Source organism: Raphanus sativus, chromosome 4 (genome assembly GCF_000801105.2).
Source record: "Raphanus sativus cultivar WK10039 chromosome 4, ASM80110v3, whole genome shotgun sequence".
NCBI lineage: Eukaryota > Viridiplantae > Streptophyta > Magnoliopsida > Brassicales > Brassicaceae > Raphanus > Raphanus sativus.
The window spans coordinates 51,211,260-51,225,868 of record NC_079514.1 but is presented as its reverse complement, the minus strand read 5'-3'; the positions used below and the strand labels follow the sequence as shown (position 1 = coordinate 51,225,868).

The window sequence follows — 14,609 nt, the reverse complement described above, 5'->3', positions numbered from 1 at the left end:
CGATCCGTGCGAGAGTAAAGAGGGTGAGTTCGTTAAGCCCACTTAAAGCCCATAATCTTATTTTGGGCCTGAAACATACATTTTTGAACCGGGCTTTTTTATCACAACTTAGACCAAACCAATTGCAGAATCCTAACCAGACTTGGTAGGTGTACATAAACAATGGGTTTAAATGGTTGTAACTTGTGACTTCAGAGGAATAAAAGTTGGTGAAACTCAATTTTCCTCTAATTTCAGTGGCTTAGGTTGACTAAAAGTTGGTAAAAACAAGTATACTTCTAATTATTTCTATCAAAAAAAAAACACAAGAAGAGATTGTGATTGATAAAATTAGTGGGATAATTTTTAGTATATTATAACTAAATGGAATAGAAATAAATTATCATTTATAACTAAGGAAAATAAATATATTCTATCATGGCGGAATATCCAAAGAGGAAACAAAAAAATTGTGCAAGGCATAGAGGATCACTAAACTCTTAGCCTCAATCAACGGCCACGATTATACCCTTCCATTACACTCAACGGTCAGATGAGATCCAACTCGTCCCTTACCGAACACGAAGAGATGTCGAAATATTATATGATTGGCTGAAAAAAATATCCTCTCTCTCACTACTAGTAAAAGAGAGTCTCTCAATTCACATCTCCCCAAACACAACCATCCATGGCTTCTACTTCCTCCCTCGCTCTCTCTCAAGCCCTCCTCGCCCGCGCCATCTCTCACCATGGCTCCGACCAACGCGTCTCCTTAGTACCATCATCTCTCTCCTCACGCTGCGCCTCTTCTCGCCGCCGCAACGCCGCCTCGATGACCAAACTCCGATCTCTCCCTCTCCCCCGCCCCCTCCTCGTCCGCGCCGCGGCCGTCGAGACGCTCGAGACGAGCACAGATTCGTCGATCGTGGACAAATCGGTGAACTCGATAAGGTTCTTGGCGATCGATGCGGTGGAGAAGGCCAAGTCGGGTCACCCTGGTCTTCCCATGGGATGTGCCCCCATGGCTCACATTCTCTACGATGAGGTCATGAGGTATAACCCCAAGAACCCTTACTGGTTTAACCGTGACCGGTTCGTTCTCTCCGCTGGTCATGGTTGTATGTTGCTCTACGCTTTGCTTCATCTCGCCGGATACGACAGCGTTTTGGTCAGTCATCATCTTAAAGATCCAATCCTTTTTTTCTTTTTTATGTTAAACTTATAAAAAGGAGTTGACTTTATTGATAAAGTAGTTGACTTTACTGATAAAAGTGTTGTGGATTTTGTTTGAATAGGAGGAGGATTTGAAGGGTTTCCGACAATGGGGAAGCAAGACACCTGGACATCCTGAGAATTTCGAGACTCCTGGGATTGAAGTCACTACTGGTTTGTAGTTTTTGCTTCTTTTAGCTTGTGGTGGTGTCTCATGTGAATTACGATTGTGACTCTATGTTTTGTGGTTGCTATGTAGGTCCTCTTGGACAAGGGATTGCGAATGCTGTTGGTTTAGCACTTGCTGAGAAGCATTTAGCTGCTAGGTTCAACAAACCTGATGCTGAAGTTGTCGACCATTACACGTAACATTTTGGAACTAACATTTGGCTTTTTGTTATTATCATTCTTGTTTTGTAAAATAGGCTCTGATGTTTTTGTATATGATTGTGTTAGATATGTGATCCTTGGAGATGGTTGTCAGATGGAGGGTATTTCAAATGAAGCTGCTTCTCTGGCTGGTCACTGGGGACTTGGAAAGCTCATTGCTTTCTACGACGACAATCACATCTCCATTGATGGAGACACTGAGATTGCCTTCACTGAGAACGTTGACAAGCGTTTCGAAGCTCTTGGATGGCATGTGATCTGGGTGAAGAATGGTAACACTGGGTATGACGAGATCCGTGCTGCTATTAAGGAAGCTAAAACTGTTACAGACAAGCCCACATTGATTAAGGTAAATAGCGCCATTAGATTAGACACTTGTTAGTTAAAAACACCTTTGGTATTGATTGTAGTTTGTACCATCTTGACTGTATCAGGTTACTACTACAATTGGTTATGGATCTCCAAACAAGGCTAACTCATACAGTGTCCATGGAGCTGCACTTGGTGAGAAGGAAGTTGAGGCTACTAGAAACAACCTTGGATGGCCTTATGAGCCATTCCAAGTACCTGATGACGTTAAAAGGTAAGTAACTATAAACAAAAGCTATTGTGCTATGGACTTTGCTCTAATGACTCTCTCTTTTGCTTTATAGCCATTGGAGCCGTCATACGCCTGAAGGCAAAGCTCTTGAATCTGACTGGAATGCATCATTTGCAGCATATGAAAAGAAGTACCCAGAGGAAGCTGCAGAGTTGAAATCAATCATCACTGGTGAGCTACCTGCTGGCTGGGAGAAGGCACTACCAGTAAGTAAAACCCTCTCTTTTCTAGCTCTGACAACCCAAATGGTTTCTTAAAAACATATTTGTCTTTTTTTTTATAATAGACATACACACCTGAGTCTCCAGGAGATGCCACTAGAAACCTCTCACAGCAATGTCTTAACGCCATAGCCAAAGTTGTACCCGGTTTCCTCGGTGGAAGTGCTGACCTTGCATCATCCAACATGACACTCCTGAAAGCCTCTGGTGACTTCCAAAAGGCAACACCCGAAGAGAGAAACCTTAGGTTCGGTGTCAGGGAGCACGGAATGGGAGCCATCTGCAACGGCATTGCCCTTCACAGCCCTGGTCTCATCCCTTACTGCGCAACCTTCTTTGTCTTCACTGACTACATGAGAGGTGCGATGAGAATCTCAGCCTTGTCCGAAGCTGGAGTGATCTACGTGATGACTCACGACTCCATTGGTCTTGGAGAAGATGGACCAACCCATCAGCCCATTGAGCACATCGCTAGCTTCCGTGCCATGCCCAACACTCTCATGTTCCGTCCCGCTGATGGAAACGAGACGGCCGGTGCGTACAAGATCGCTGTCACCAAGCGCAAGACGCCGTCTATCTTGGCCTTGTCTAGACAGAAGCTTCCTCAGCTTCCAGGGACGTCCATCGAGGGAGTTGAGAAGGGAGGATACACAATCTCTGACAACTCCTCGGGGAACAAACCTGATGTGATCTTGATTGGAACCGGTTCAGAGCTGGAGATTGCTGCACAGGCTGGAGAGGTGCTTAGGAAAGAAGGGAAGACGGTTAGAGTTGTGTCGTTTGTGTGCTGGGAGCTGTTTGACGAGCAGACGGATGAGTACAAGGAGAGTGTTTTGCCGTCTGATGTGTCGGCTAGAGTGAGTATCGAAGCGGCTTCGACTTTTGGTTGGGGAAAGATTGTTGGAGGGAAAGGGAAGTCTATTGGTATTAACTCGTTTGGAGCTAGTGCACCAGCTCCCTTGCTCTACAAGGAGTTTGGCATCACCGTTGAAGCTGTTGTTGATGCGGCTAAGTCATTCTTCTAAGAGACTTAGAGATCAGAACCATTCTCTCTATAAGATTTCATAACATTGTCTCATTATCTCAAAATAAAATGCAACAAGACGAAAAGACTTTCTTTCTTCTTTTTTTTTTTGGTTTCTTGTAATTCGGTTCAACATAGGTTTTGGGTTTGGGAAGAGAACAGAGTAGAAGACAATGTAAAACTCTCATGATCATTCGTGTATGGTTGTTATATGCTTCAATTTCTGCCAGATTTCCAGATTTTTCATCGTTGTTAAGAGACAAGAATGACCAACATAAACAGACAATTTTGTGGACAAGAATGGTAACAGAGATTAAAAAAAGGTTTGGATCGTCTTAATAGTTTAGGGCCCCATATTTATCAAAAAGAGGATATTGAAGGAACGGTGAAGTTTCTACTTTGCCATATCCATGTATTTCAGTATATCCTTATATCCTTAACCTAACTTTTTTTTTTGGTAACAAATCCTTAACCTAACTTATAATAGAAGAAAACTACGTTTGTTGCTTTGTCTATTTGTCATCATAATGAAAACACTAGTGAGGCCCACTCTACTTTTGTACTTCCCCTGAGGAATGATTACACAAGAAAAAGCATATTATTTTTTTCTTCACTTGTGGTTGATTGGGCCTAGGGCCCAATCTAGAAGATAAATGTAGTTGAAAGTGGATTGGGCCCTAGGCCCAATATAGAAAATTAATGTAATAGAAATAATGATTAGGAACAATTTGTAGCTCACACGCACATATTTGAAGCATCAACACCGATATAGTCATGCTTAAAGATCACATAGTACTCATCAAATTCAAAATTGCACAGTAAGTTGTAATTCATCAGAAAAAAAACTAAAAACAGATACAAAATCCATTGTCATAGAAATGGAGTTGCAATGCAGCAAAGAAATTGTAGTTCAAAGACTTTATAACCAGCTCTATGATTCCTTAAGCGACAAGAGTGCTTGCGGTAGTAGATTCACTGCAAAACAAAAACACACACACAAAGAAATGAGTACCATTGAAATGTGTTCTAAGAGCACTATTTCAGTAAAAAAAAGTACTTACTACTTCCAGACGGGAGGGAGCTTCTTGGTCTTCTTGTAGTAACGAGCAAGACGGTGGATTCTGCTCTCCACAAGAATCAACCTGAACTTGGAGTCCTTGTCCTTCCTGTTCCTCTCAAGATGCTTGCGGATAGCAACTGCTTTCTTGATCAGGTGGTAAAGATCCTCAGGGATCTCAGGAGCAAGACCTTTTTTCACGAAGTTACAAATCAACTAAACTCTTAGTTGCCTTGAATGTGTTTAACTAAAGAAGACTCTATAGTGAAGGATTGAAAAAGTTACCATGAGCTTTCAAGATTCTCAAAATCTTGTTTCCAGTAACACTCTTCACCTGTGGGATACCGTGAGAGTCACGGAGAATGACACCAATCTGAGACGGAGTCAAACCCTTCTTTGCAAACTTGCAAATGGATTCATCAACCTAGTGACAGCATCATAACAAAAAACGTCAAAGACCAATCATAGTAAACACATTCCACACAAAAACAGGATCAAGTCAACAGAGACAAAGCAAACACATTACATCTTAGATTGATACTAATCTCCTTTTGCTTGTCCTAAACCTAGGTTTAACCGTAATCTTACACTTTCAAATGTATGAAATGCAAAGCAGAAACTGAGATTTGGTGGTTGAATCTTACATCCTGGGAGGTTGTCTTGAGCCAACTCGGGGGTGAACGCTTGTACGGCAAAGCAGATGCTGAGATTCCCTTACTACACAACACAAAAAACAGAATGTAAGAGAACCAGTATTCAAACAGATACAAGGAAGAAACAAGTAGACGAACCCTTTAGAGTGGAGTCGCCCCATATCGACGGCTGTGAACGGAGTTTGCCTTCTCTGAGATTGTTCTTCGTCCGGCTGCGACTGCGCTAAAGAAAAACCCTAATTGATTCTTTGCTTATAAGTACCCTCTTATGGTTGTGCCCTATCTCATTTTCATTTTCGTTCCAAAAGCACAAACAGGCTCTGTTTTTTAAAGGCCCATTAAAACTTGTAATGCAAAAGGAGGTTTTTAGGCCCATATATGTTTAGCCCATGTAAACAATTCCGTTCTATTGACATGTCTCTCGACTCTTGAGAGAAATGGTTTTTGAGTATTTGTCGAGGGTGCTTATCAAAACTATACTAAAAGCTCTTGAACTAGAGCAGCTAGAGTGTCCACGTCATCTTGAAAAATCAACCAATGAAACACAAGTTTTATGACATGTCATTAGGTCAACACATTAACATAATGAACTTCAATATACGGCAAAATCGATTCTTTTTTCTTTTTTTTCTCAGTTTATCTGCAAAACGTATTCTGAAATTTTGATTTCCTATCCAAGAGTCCGCTCATTGATTCCTCTTCCTTTCTTCTCACCTTCTCTACAAAACCTTTACCATACCCAAGAGTCACTTTTTTTTTTACTTCAGGCTTGTGAACTCTTATTCTCGAAATCAACTTTTGTGTGGTTCTCTTAGAAATCCTATATTCCTATTTCTGGATTTATGATTCTGGAAATTGGAATTTTGATTTTTTTGGTAGTTGTCGGATGGGAAACAGATGACAAAGCGGTTATAGGCGTTTCAGACAAAAAAGAAACAAGAGCTAAAGGAGAATCACGATAAGTTACAAAGAGATTTACAGTAAAAATATTTGATTCAAAAGCATTAAAATTAGAGCTTTTTGTTTTGTTTTGTCTCTGAACATGAAATAAACATCTGATTTGTTAGACGTGATTTTGTGCACTTATGATCCAGAGGGAGGCATAAGGCTTGCTAACAGGGTCTTGAATGGGGAAGCAAAAACCTAGAAAAACTGAAGGTTTTCGTAGGATCTCTTGCATTCGCTAAACCATTTGGTTGTTGTAAGGAAACTTATTCTTCCTCTGCGTTTTCCTCTACCAAAAGGTTTTGTTTTTGTTTATCATACATTTTCACTTTCAATATTGTTATCATTTTTGAGTTTTAGCAGCCTAACTATGATAATATGAAACTGGGAGACTTCATGATAAAACCCACCATAAAGAGAAAGGAGGAGGAACAAGAACATAGAAATCAGATTTGATAAAAGAAACGACATTTGATAAAAGGTAAAAATATCCCTTAATTCATCACATCTAGGATCAGACTGTTGCAATATATATATCAGGATACGCATTGCAGTGTTTATCATCTTTTATTGCTCCTGCTCATGTTTTTCTCTTTACATGAAAATACTTCCATTGGAAAACTATATACTTTTGGTAAACTCTAAGTATATACTTTCTAGAAAGCCTAAACCTCTGAAGTTCTGATTCAGATTTCTTGATAAGAAAATATAGTATAATAGATCTAACAGTAAAAGAAAAGAAGATATAAGCTGAGTGGATATAATGTAGAACATAGAGAAAAGAGAAAGAAAGAGCTGGTGAAGAACTTAGGAGTTGTATAAAAAAAACTATAATAGTATAGTAGATTAGGTTTGTCGATAGGTTATATTAGACGGTAGAGGTTATGTATTAAACCAAAGTTTATTTAGAAACCAAAATATGTACAAACGAAGTTGGTTTGAGAGAGGAATCAGTGAGGCGTTGCTAGAAGCAACTTAAGAATAATACTAAAGCGCTCAATAGCGAGCGCCATGTGTACCTCGCCTGGCTTTCAGGTGTCAATGTGATGAGCACATCACTACACCTCATCAAGATTTTTGATATATTTGATGGTTTGTTTTGGTAGTTGCTTGCGGCTGGAGGTGGAATGTATGTGGAAGTTCTCAACAGAGTGATTCCATTGGCTTACAACATCATAAAGAAGAATAAAGTCGGAGAAACTAACACTTACGTGGATGGAACCTACTTTTGTTTCACTTACTTAACCAAACTTGAATCCATTACTCCAGTCGAGACTGCTCTTACTGCCCAGAACGACGTTATTCGATTTTATTCCTTAGAGATAAAGAAGAAGTACAACTGAAAAGATGATGAACATTGCATGTGTGTATGTGACCACATTTAGGATTCTAGATGTTCCCTCCGAATTAAAGTAAATCTATATTTATTTCGTATGTGTCGTTGTATCATTTTTTGAATAGTGCTCTGTTTTCTTTATCTACCGAGTGTGAGAAACTGTAATTCAATTTTTATTATGTCAGCTATTTAAACTCTTTCGTTTGATGTGAAAAGTAAGTCTGGATTTGATGATCGACTATATTAGTATATACACATACTATAAACACATGAGGACTAATGAATTGGCATAGAAGAATATGTTGATAGCTTATCAACATTCTTGAACTCTGGGAGAGACATCTGAAAATGTATGCATAGTTTAACAAGTATAAAATTGTTTTTGTTATAGCTGGATCAGTTAGATGCACTGATTTTTGAATTGTGACTTGATCATTATGCACAGGTTACATCCTTTCTTCTTCATTTTTTTTTTTGACTAATGCAGGTCATATTTCTTAAGTCATGAGATTCTCTGTTTTTTTTAGGTTTATTTCTCTGTAGGATTCAACAAAGCTGTTCGGATTGTGGTATGTTTATCTGTGACTTTCTTTGATTCAAGAGTTTTCAATTTTATTACAAGTTATGTTTCCTTCTCTGGGATTTTTCAAAAAAAAAAATGTTTCCTTCTCTAAAGGGCAGAAGCTAGGTGCTTTTTTGACATCCACCAAAAAGTAAATATACATATTCACAACAAACTGCCCATGAATGAAAATATTACAATTGCTAACAAAATAAATAAATAAATATTATGTCCAACTAAAATATAAATAAGTGGAGTTTTTTAAGAAAAAAATAAGTGAAGTTAAATCATTTTTAGTGAAAACTAAAATATAAAAGATATATATGAGTAATAAATCACAACTAAAGTTTTATTAACTTTCATCGAATTGCTTACCAGCCTATATATTTTCTGATTTTAACAAACAAGTTTACAATTTTAATACTTCCAAATTGTTGTGCAAGACAAAATAAGAATAATTTAACCTTAATGATTTATATTTTCATAATCATTCCACATATATTATATATATATATATATATATATATTTCTCAAATAGAAATTTCAAAACATTATAAACTTAACAAAATTATGAAAATAAATCTGGTTCGGAAAATAACTGGTACTATAAATTTATGACCTGATTAATATATATGTAAATACAATTGTCAATTTTTTACTTTGCCAAATAGTATATAATTTTTTAAAAAAATTAAAGCATATAATCTGCGCGTAGCGCGGAAATGAATCTAGTATATCCAAAGAGAACTTAAGCTGGAGTTACAGATCAAAATGTTGTCTTTTTTTTCAAACATGGCTCCATAATTTTTTTTTGGCTCCATAAGCTAATAATATGGTTTTCTAAATATTCGTTGCTACCATCTGTTTGTGACTTAATAAAAGAAAAACAGGTAACCTTGTATTCATGTATATTTACCTCCTTTACAAGACAATCAAAGAATAAAACAAAGACATTTTTAAAATATTGATCTTAATTGTTTTGATATTTGTTTTTCTTAAGCATGAGCCACGCGTACAGTACCTCCAGTAGAGCTTTTTAGAGATTTCAAATGATTAACAAAATCAGAAAAAGGAAGAATGTTTTATAGAAACTACTCATAAGCTACCCATTAGCCATTTGTATTTTTTATATTAGTTAAATATTGTGGTTTAACTAAATTACCATAAAATATTAATATTTTGTTTTTCTTTTAGAAACCCATTTGAAAATTCTTGAATGTGGGTGTTCTTAACTGTGATAAGCTATAAAGAGAGATTGTGCAATAGAGGTTTTTCAAGGGGAATAACTCCAATACATATATATTGTTCAAAGTTATATAAGTATATAAATGGTGAGTTTCTCTATAAATGGGTTTCATTTATATATTTATATAAATTTTAGAAACTCTTCTTGAGAAACCTCCATTGTTGATTGTTTGGTTATCCACATCAATATATCTTTAAAAAAAATTTAAGTTAAATAATAATACAATGTTAAAAAATAAGAGAAAAGGAAAGCGAAAGAGTAAAAATATAGAATTTTCTCATTTGAAAGATTTTTAAAATATGAGAAAGTGGTTCAATAGTTGTTATTTTTGGTCTTATTTATATTGTTTATAAAACTTTATCGTAATAAAATGAGCAAATTAGGAGAATATACCTAATACAGGTCTAAATTAGAGTTGGGGCTATTGATTGACATAAGGAGTTAGAAACTCACAATTTGGTTCACAAATAGACCCAAAATTCCTCATATATTTTGCACCATAAACGACAGCATGCAGTCCTTTCTGACAAGTTTCAGAGGACATGTCTGATTCATTGTCAGTTCATAGGCTACTGTTTTGCAGAATAGGTCAGCTCTTAGGGCAATTGAAGACCACTCATTTTCTTCTATTTTGTGAACTAATATCTTTGTTTCTTTTTCGAAACAATCAATATCTTTAGTTTTTTCATCAGTTAATTTTTATTTTCATCAATCAATACCATTGTCAAAAACATTATAATATATAAAAATATATTCACAACTAAATTCAGAATTTTATAATAATTTTCACTAACATGAATGATTCGCTCGCTAACAAATAATGTAACAACCAACTACATAGTTAGTGGATAATGATCATGTTATCAAGTACGTAGCTAATCATGTTTCTAAAATATTTATCAGCTACACGAATCATGTGTTAATTAACGATAAGTCTTTTGTAACATCATACCAATTATTTATCAATATTTGTTATCAAACTATGTATCAGCTAACAAAATATGTATCATGTACACAAATCGTGTATCAATCAATGACAAACCTTTTGTATCGGTTAACAAAACATATAGCAGGTATCAAATCATTTTCCAGATAACAAACAATTTATACAACAAAATATTTCAGATAAACTATCTTCTATATTCATTTCATTCTCTTTCCCCTGTCACTGCCACCATTTCTCAAAATTTTGAATCTTCTCCTTTACTCATTCATCGATATCAAATCACGTGCCACCTAACAAAACATATACCGCATAACAAATCATGTATCAGATAACAAATCATTTAACAAATCATTTACTCACATAAATATCAATCTATTTGCCAGCAAAACAAACCAAAAAAAAATATTGTATAAGTTGGCAAACTGTTTACCAAAAATTTTATCAGCTACATCAATCATGTATCGATTAGTGATAAGTATTTTGTAACATCATACCAATTATCTATTAATATTTGGTATCAAACTATATATCAGGTAATAAAACATATATCATTTACACAAATCATGTATCAGTTAATGAGAAACATTTTGTATCTGCTAACAAAACATGCATCAGATATCAAATCATTTACCAGATAACAAATGATTTATAAAACAAATATTTCAGATTACAAATCTTAGACGAGTTTCAAGTTTAGACAATCAAAATGAAAAATAACATCAAACTTATAACAAAAATTACTATAAATTAAAATTCACTCATGACAAAAAGAACACGTTCAACTCTAAGTGAGTGGCTCGAACTCAAAACCCAACACCACTTTCAACAATACCACAAAACACGTATCTTCTCCTATTTGCACACACATATTTTAAGAACCAAAACCAAGAAGATATATCATCAAAGATAGAAGAGAAAAATCAAACCCAAAAAAAATAAATTTGATGGAGACAGAAAAAACTTATTTTGAATTCTTTGATAAAAATCATTTCACAGAATCAGAGCAAAAAAAATAAGAAAAACTAGTACAAAACATATTTGAAATGTACCTGAGATGGAATTTCACCTATTTTTCTTAAATCACAAAGATTTTCAGATTTGATAAGCAAGCTATAACAAAAAAAAAATAATCCGAAGAGAATGTTGAAATCAATATTATGAAGAAAGGAAAGAAAAGTTAAAGATCAAAATGAAAAAAAAAATAATTAGGAAGAGCAATGAGAGAAAAAAAATAGATAGAAGACTAAAAGAAGAGAGAAGATAAAAAGAAAGAGCTAGAAGGCAACTTGTTTCGGAAAATAAGTTAAAGGAGGCTGACAAGCCTTACTAACACAGACACATCTACACATAGAGTCATCAGTTAGGAAGTAGGGTTAATTAGGGGAGTGAAAATAATAGTGTCATTTCAGTTGCAATGCTCAAATTAAGACACCACTTATGGGCATAAGAACCAATTATCTCATAAAAATTATATTGATTTTTTATTCTCAAAGATTCTTGCTAGAAATTTTCGTTGATGTGGAGATCTAATGTATATAGTATTATTTGAGAAGTGATTTTATTGATTTATCACTTTTTGTAATTTTATGATGAATCACTAATTTTGATAAATAAACTAGTTGATGTCCCGCACCTTGTGTGGATTAATATATCTATATACCTAACAATTTTTAATTTTAATGTTTTTTTTTAAAAAAAATAATTTAATTATATACAAATTTTAAATTATTGTAAATTATAAAATTTCGATATTCATATTGGTAACCAATATATTAAGTTATGTTATTTTATTCATAGTTTTATTTATGTGATATAGATTTCGGATCAGAATCTTTTCTATAGTAATAATTAAATTAGAAAATTTGTATTTGAAATTAAACACATATTGTATTTGGACTGAAAAGATTCATGTAGCACTAAAGAGACTATTAAAAAACATAACTATAAAACATCAACAAAATAGTGATAGCATAGGAGTGTTTAATCCAGTAAAACTGAATTATTTAAAACCAAATCAAACATAAATAGAGAAAATAGTTTGGATTTCATAGTATGGTATAAACGAAATGGATGTTATTTTTAAAAAACGCATTATATGGAAAAAATTAGTGATTATCTTAATATATTAATTAACAGATATTAAAAATTATATCAAATTTAAAAATTTAAAAATTTAAAAAATTTATGTATTTTACTATATTAAATATTCTTATTAATCACATTTTTGTAATTTTAGGATGAATCAATAATTTTAATAAATTTTTTTCGAATTACTAGTTTTAATATTTAGTAATTATCTTAATATTGTAGAATTATTAGTTTTAATAAATGATTTAGTGATTATCTTAATATATTAATTAACAGAGATTGAAAATATATCAAATTTTAAAATTTAAAATTTAAAATTTAATGTATTTATTGTATTAAATATTCTTCTTGAACCAATTTTTTAAAAAAATATTTTTACAGGATATATAGGGTAATGTTTTTAACATGTATTATTTTATTTTAAATTAAGCTTATGATTAATAATTATATAGATAAAGATTTTGCTAATTTGTCACAGTTTATATAATTTTAGGATGAATCACTAATTTAAATAAATAAGATTTACAATTATTAGTTTTATAAATGTTTAGTGATTATCTTAGCATATTAATTAACAAAGATTAACAAATTCTATCAAAATTTAAAATTTAATGTATTTTACTATATAAAATATTCTACTTGAACCAGTTTTAAATATGTTTTTACAGAACATGTAAGTAATGTTCAACATCAATTTTTATTTTAAATTTAGATAATTTTCTTTAAATAATGAAATATATAATATTTTACAAATATAAAACAATTTATGATAACTACAACATATGATCTACATGATTATTGGATATTATCTTATTTACTATTTTACAAAAAGAAAGTTATCATCTCTTATATGTTAAGAAAGAGTTATATTGTTCTGGGTTTTGTTAATTTTATATTGTTTTAGATTTCATTAAAATGAGCTCATTTGTCAAAAGCTATGGTCCAAAAATAACATTAATTTGAGGGTGGCAGTAAAAAATCCAAATTTTAATAGGCGTATGTAATTTATCATTCTTAGTTTTTAGGTGTGTTGTTAAAATAAAAATAAAAAGTTTTTAACATGTGTGCATAATTAAATATTATTAGTTTATCAGGTATGTTTTTAAATACTGTAGGTTTTGATAATAGTTATCACTATAAAAATTTATGTTTATACTCTATTGATATCAACTTACACTACAAAAGATATGTTAGTTTACATCATTTATTTTTAATATTTGTATTATTTATAAATGATGTAAAAGAATTTTGTATCACTTAAATAAATGACTCTGAAAGTGGTGATACAAATAATTGACATCACTTTATTAATAATTGATGTAAAAATACTGAATATTTGCATTAGTTAAAGAAGTGATGTTAATATATATCATTTATAAGAAAGTGATGCTAACTATTGCATCAATTTTGCTAAATGATGTTATCATTAGTATCATTTACGATAATTGATTTAATATATTATCATCACTTGTATATAAGTGATGTTATATTGATATCAATTTCACAAATGATTAAAATATGTGTTATTTAAAAAAATGATGATAATCTTTTTCTGTTTAAACAAAAAAATGACGTCAAAAACAATTCTCGTTATTTGTTTTTAATATTTTTCAGATATTTTAAATAAGCAAAATACAAAAAAAAAATATAAGAAAAAGATACTTATTTATTATTTAAACTTAAATTGTATCCTTCTCTGAACATGACAAAGAACAAAATAAGAAATTTAAGCAGAGAGAACTATATACGAATAACGTTTAACATTAGCTTCACTAATTGGTACATAAAAAACATTGCTAGGAGGGCGATGTGGGAAAGCTTCTACTCTCATCTTTCTTCATTGGTGGAGGAGGAGTGGAGGACCAGCATTAACTCGCAAAGGTTTACCATCCAAATCCTACAGTTTCATAACAAAATGATTAACTAAAGCAACCAGAAAGATATCACAACAAAAAACGGTTTTAAATTTTACCTTCAGGACTTCAGCAGCCATAACGATCCACAACTTTGAAGGTTTTTCATTCAGCTAAAATTAAAATTCTTATTACCAAGAGGCTTAGATGAACCATTATCACTGGAATATAAGGGAAAACAAACACATTAAGTGTCCACCAACATTGACGCACAAAAATACTGATTCACATATTAAAAGAGACGGCTGCGACGGCAGTGGAAGGAGGCGGTGATGAAGGGATTGTGGTGGTGGTTGTTACGGTGGAAGGTGACCGTAGCGGCGATTGGCACCATTAATCCTATTGAAATCTCAAGAAACAGAGGAAAGTATAATAACTAGTCGAAAGAAAGAAGAAGGGCAAATTAAAAAAAGATTTTAAATTGTTACAAGGACAA

General features: G+C 32.9%; 2 protein-coding genes and 1 long non-coding RNA gene across 8 annotated transcripts; 2 read left to right on the top strand and 1 right to left on the bottom strand.

The window, feature by feature from the left end:
- Positions 1-609: 609 nt before the first annotated feature.
- Positions 610-3,658, top strand: LOC130511812 (transketolase-1, chloroplastic-like). Its single transcript, XM_057009512.1, has 7 exons — positions 610-1,147; positions 1,275-1,365; positions 1,451-1,556; positions 1,648-1,930; positions 2,016-2,164; positions 2,235-2,388; positions 2,469-3,658. The coding sequence occupies exons 1-7, from the start codon at positions 668-670 to the stop codon at positions 3,426-3,428; spliced, it is 2,223 nt and encodes a 740-aa protein (XP_056865492.1). The 5' UTR covers positions 610-667; the 3' UTR covers positions 3,429-3,658.
- A 538-nt stretch (positions 3,659-4,196) lies between these two features.
- On the bottom strand, positions 4,197-5,429 carry LOC108851669 (40S ribosomal protein S13-2). Its single transcript, XM_018625130.2, has 5 exons — positions 5,276-5,429; positions 5,129-5,201; positions 4,770-4,908; positions 4,489-4,675; positions 4,197-4,402 (listed from the first exon to the last, which is right to left on the bottom strand). The coding sequence occupies exons 1-5, from the start codon at positions 5,296-5,298 to the stop codon at positions 4,369-4,371; spliced, it is 456 nt and encodes a 151-aa protein (XP_018480632.1). The 5' UTR covers positions 5,299-5,429; the 3' UTR covers positions 4,197-4,368.
- Positions 5,430-5,733: 304 nt separating this feature from the next.
- LOC108852404 (uncharacterized) lies at positions 5,734-7,615 on the top strand. 6 transcript variants are annotated; one of them, XR_001949498.2, is made up of 4 exons: positions 5,755-6,117; positions 6,232-6,338; positions 6,443-6,563; positions 7,189-7,615. It is a non-coding gene; the product is annotated as an uncharacterized LOC108852404 (long non-coding RNA). The 6 variants fall into 6 exon arrangements; XR_008944720.1 differs by having other exon boundaries at positions 5,749-6,117; positions 6,205-6,563; XR_008944719.1 differs by having other exon boundaries at positions 5,750-6,099; positions 6,232-6,563.
- Positions 7,616-14,609: the final 6,994 nt, after the last annotated feature.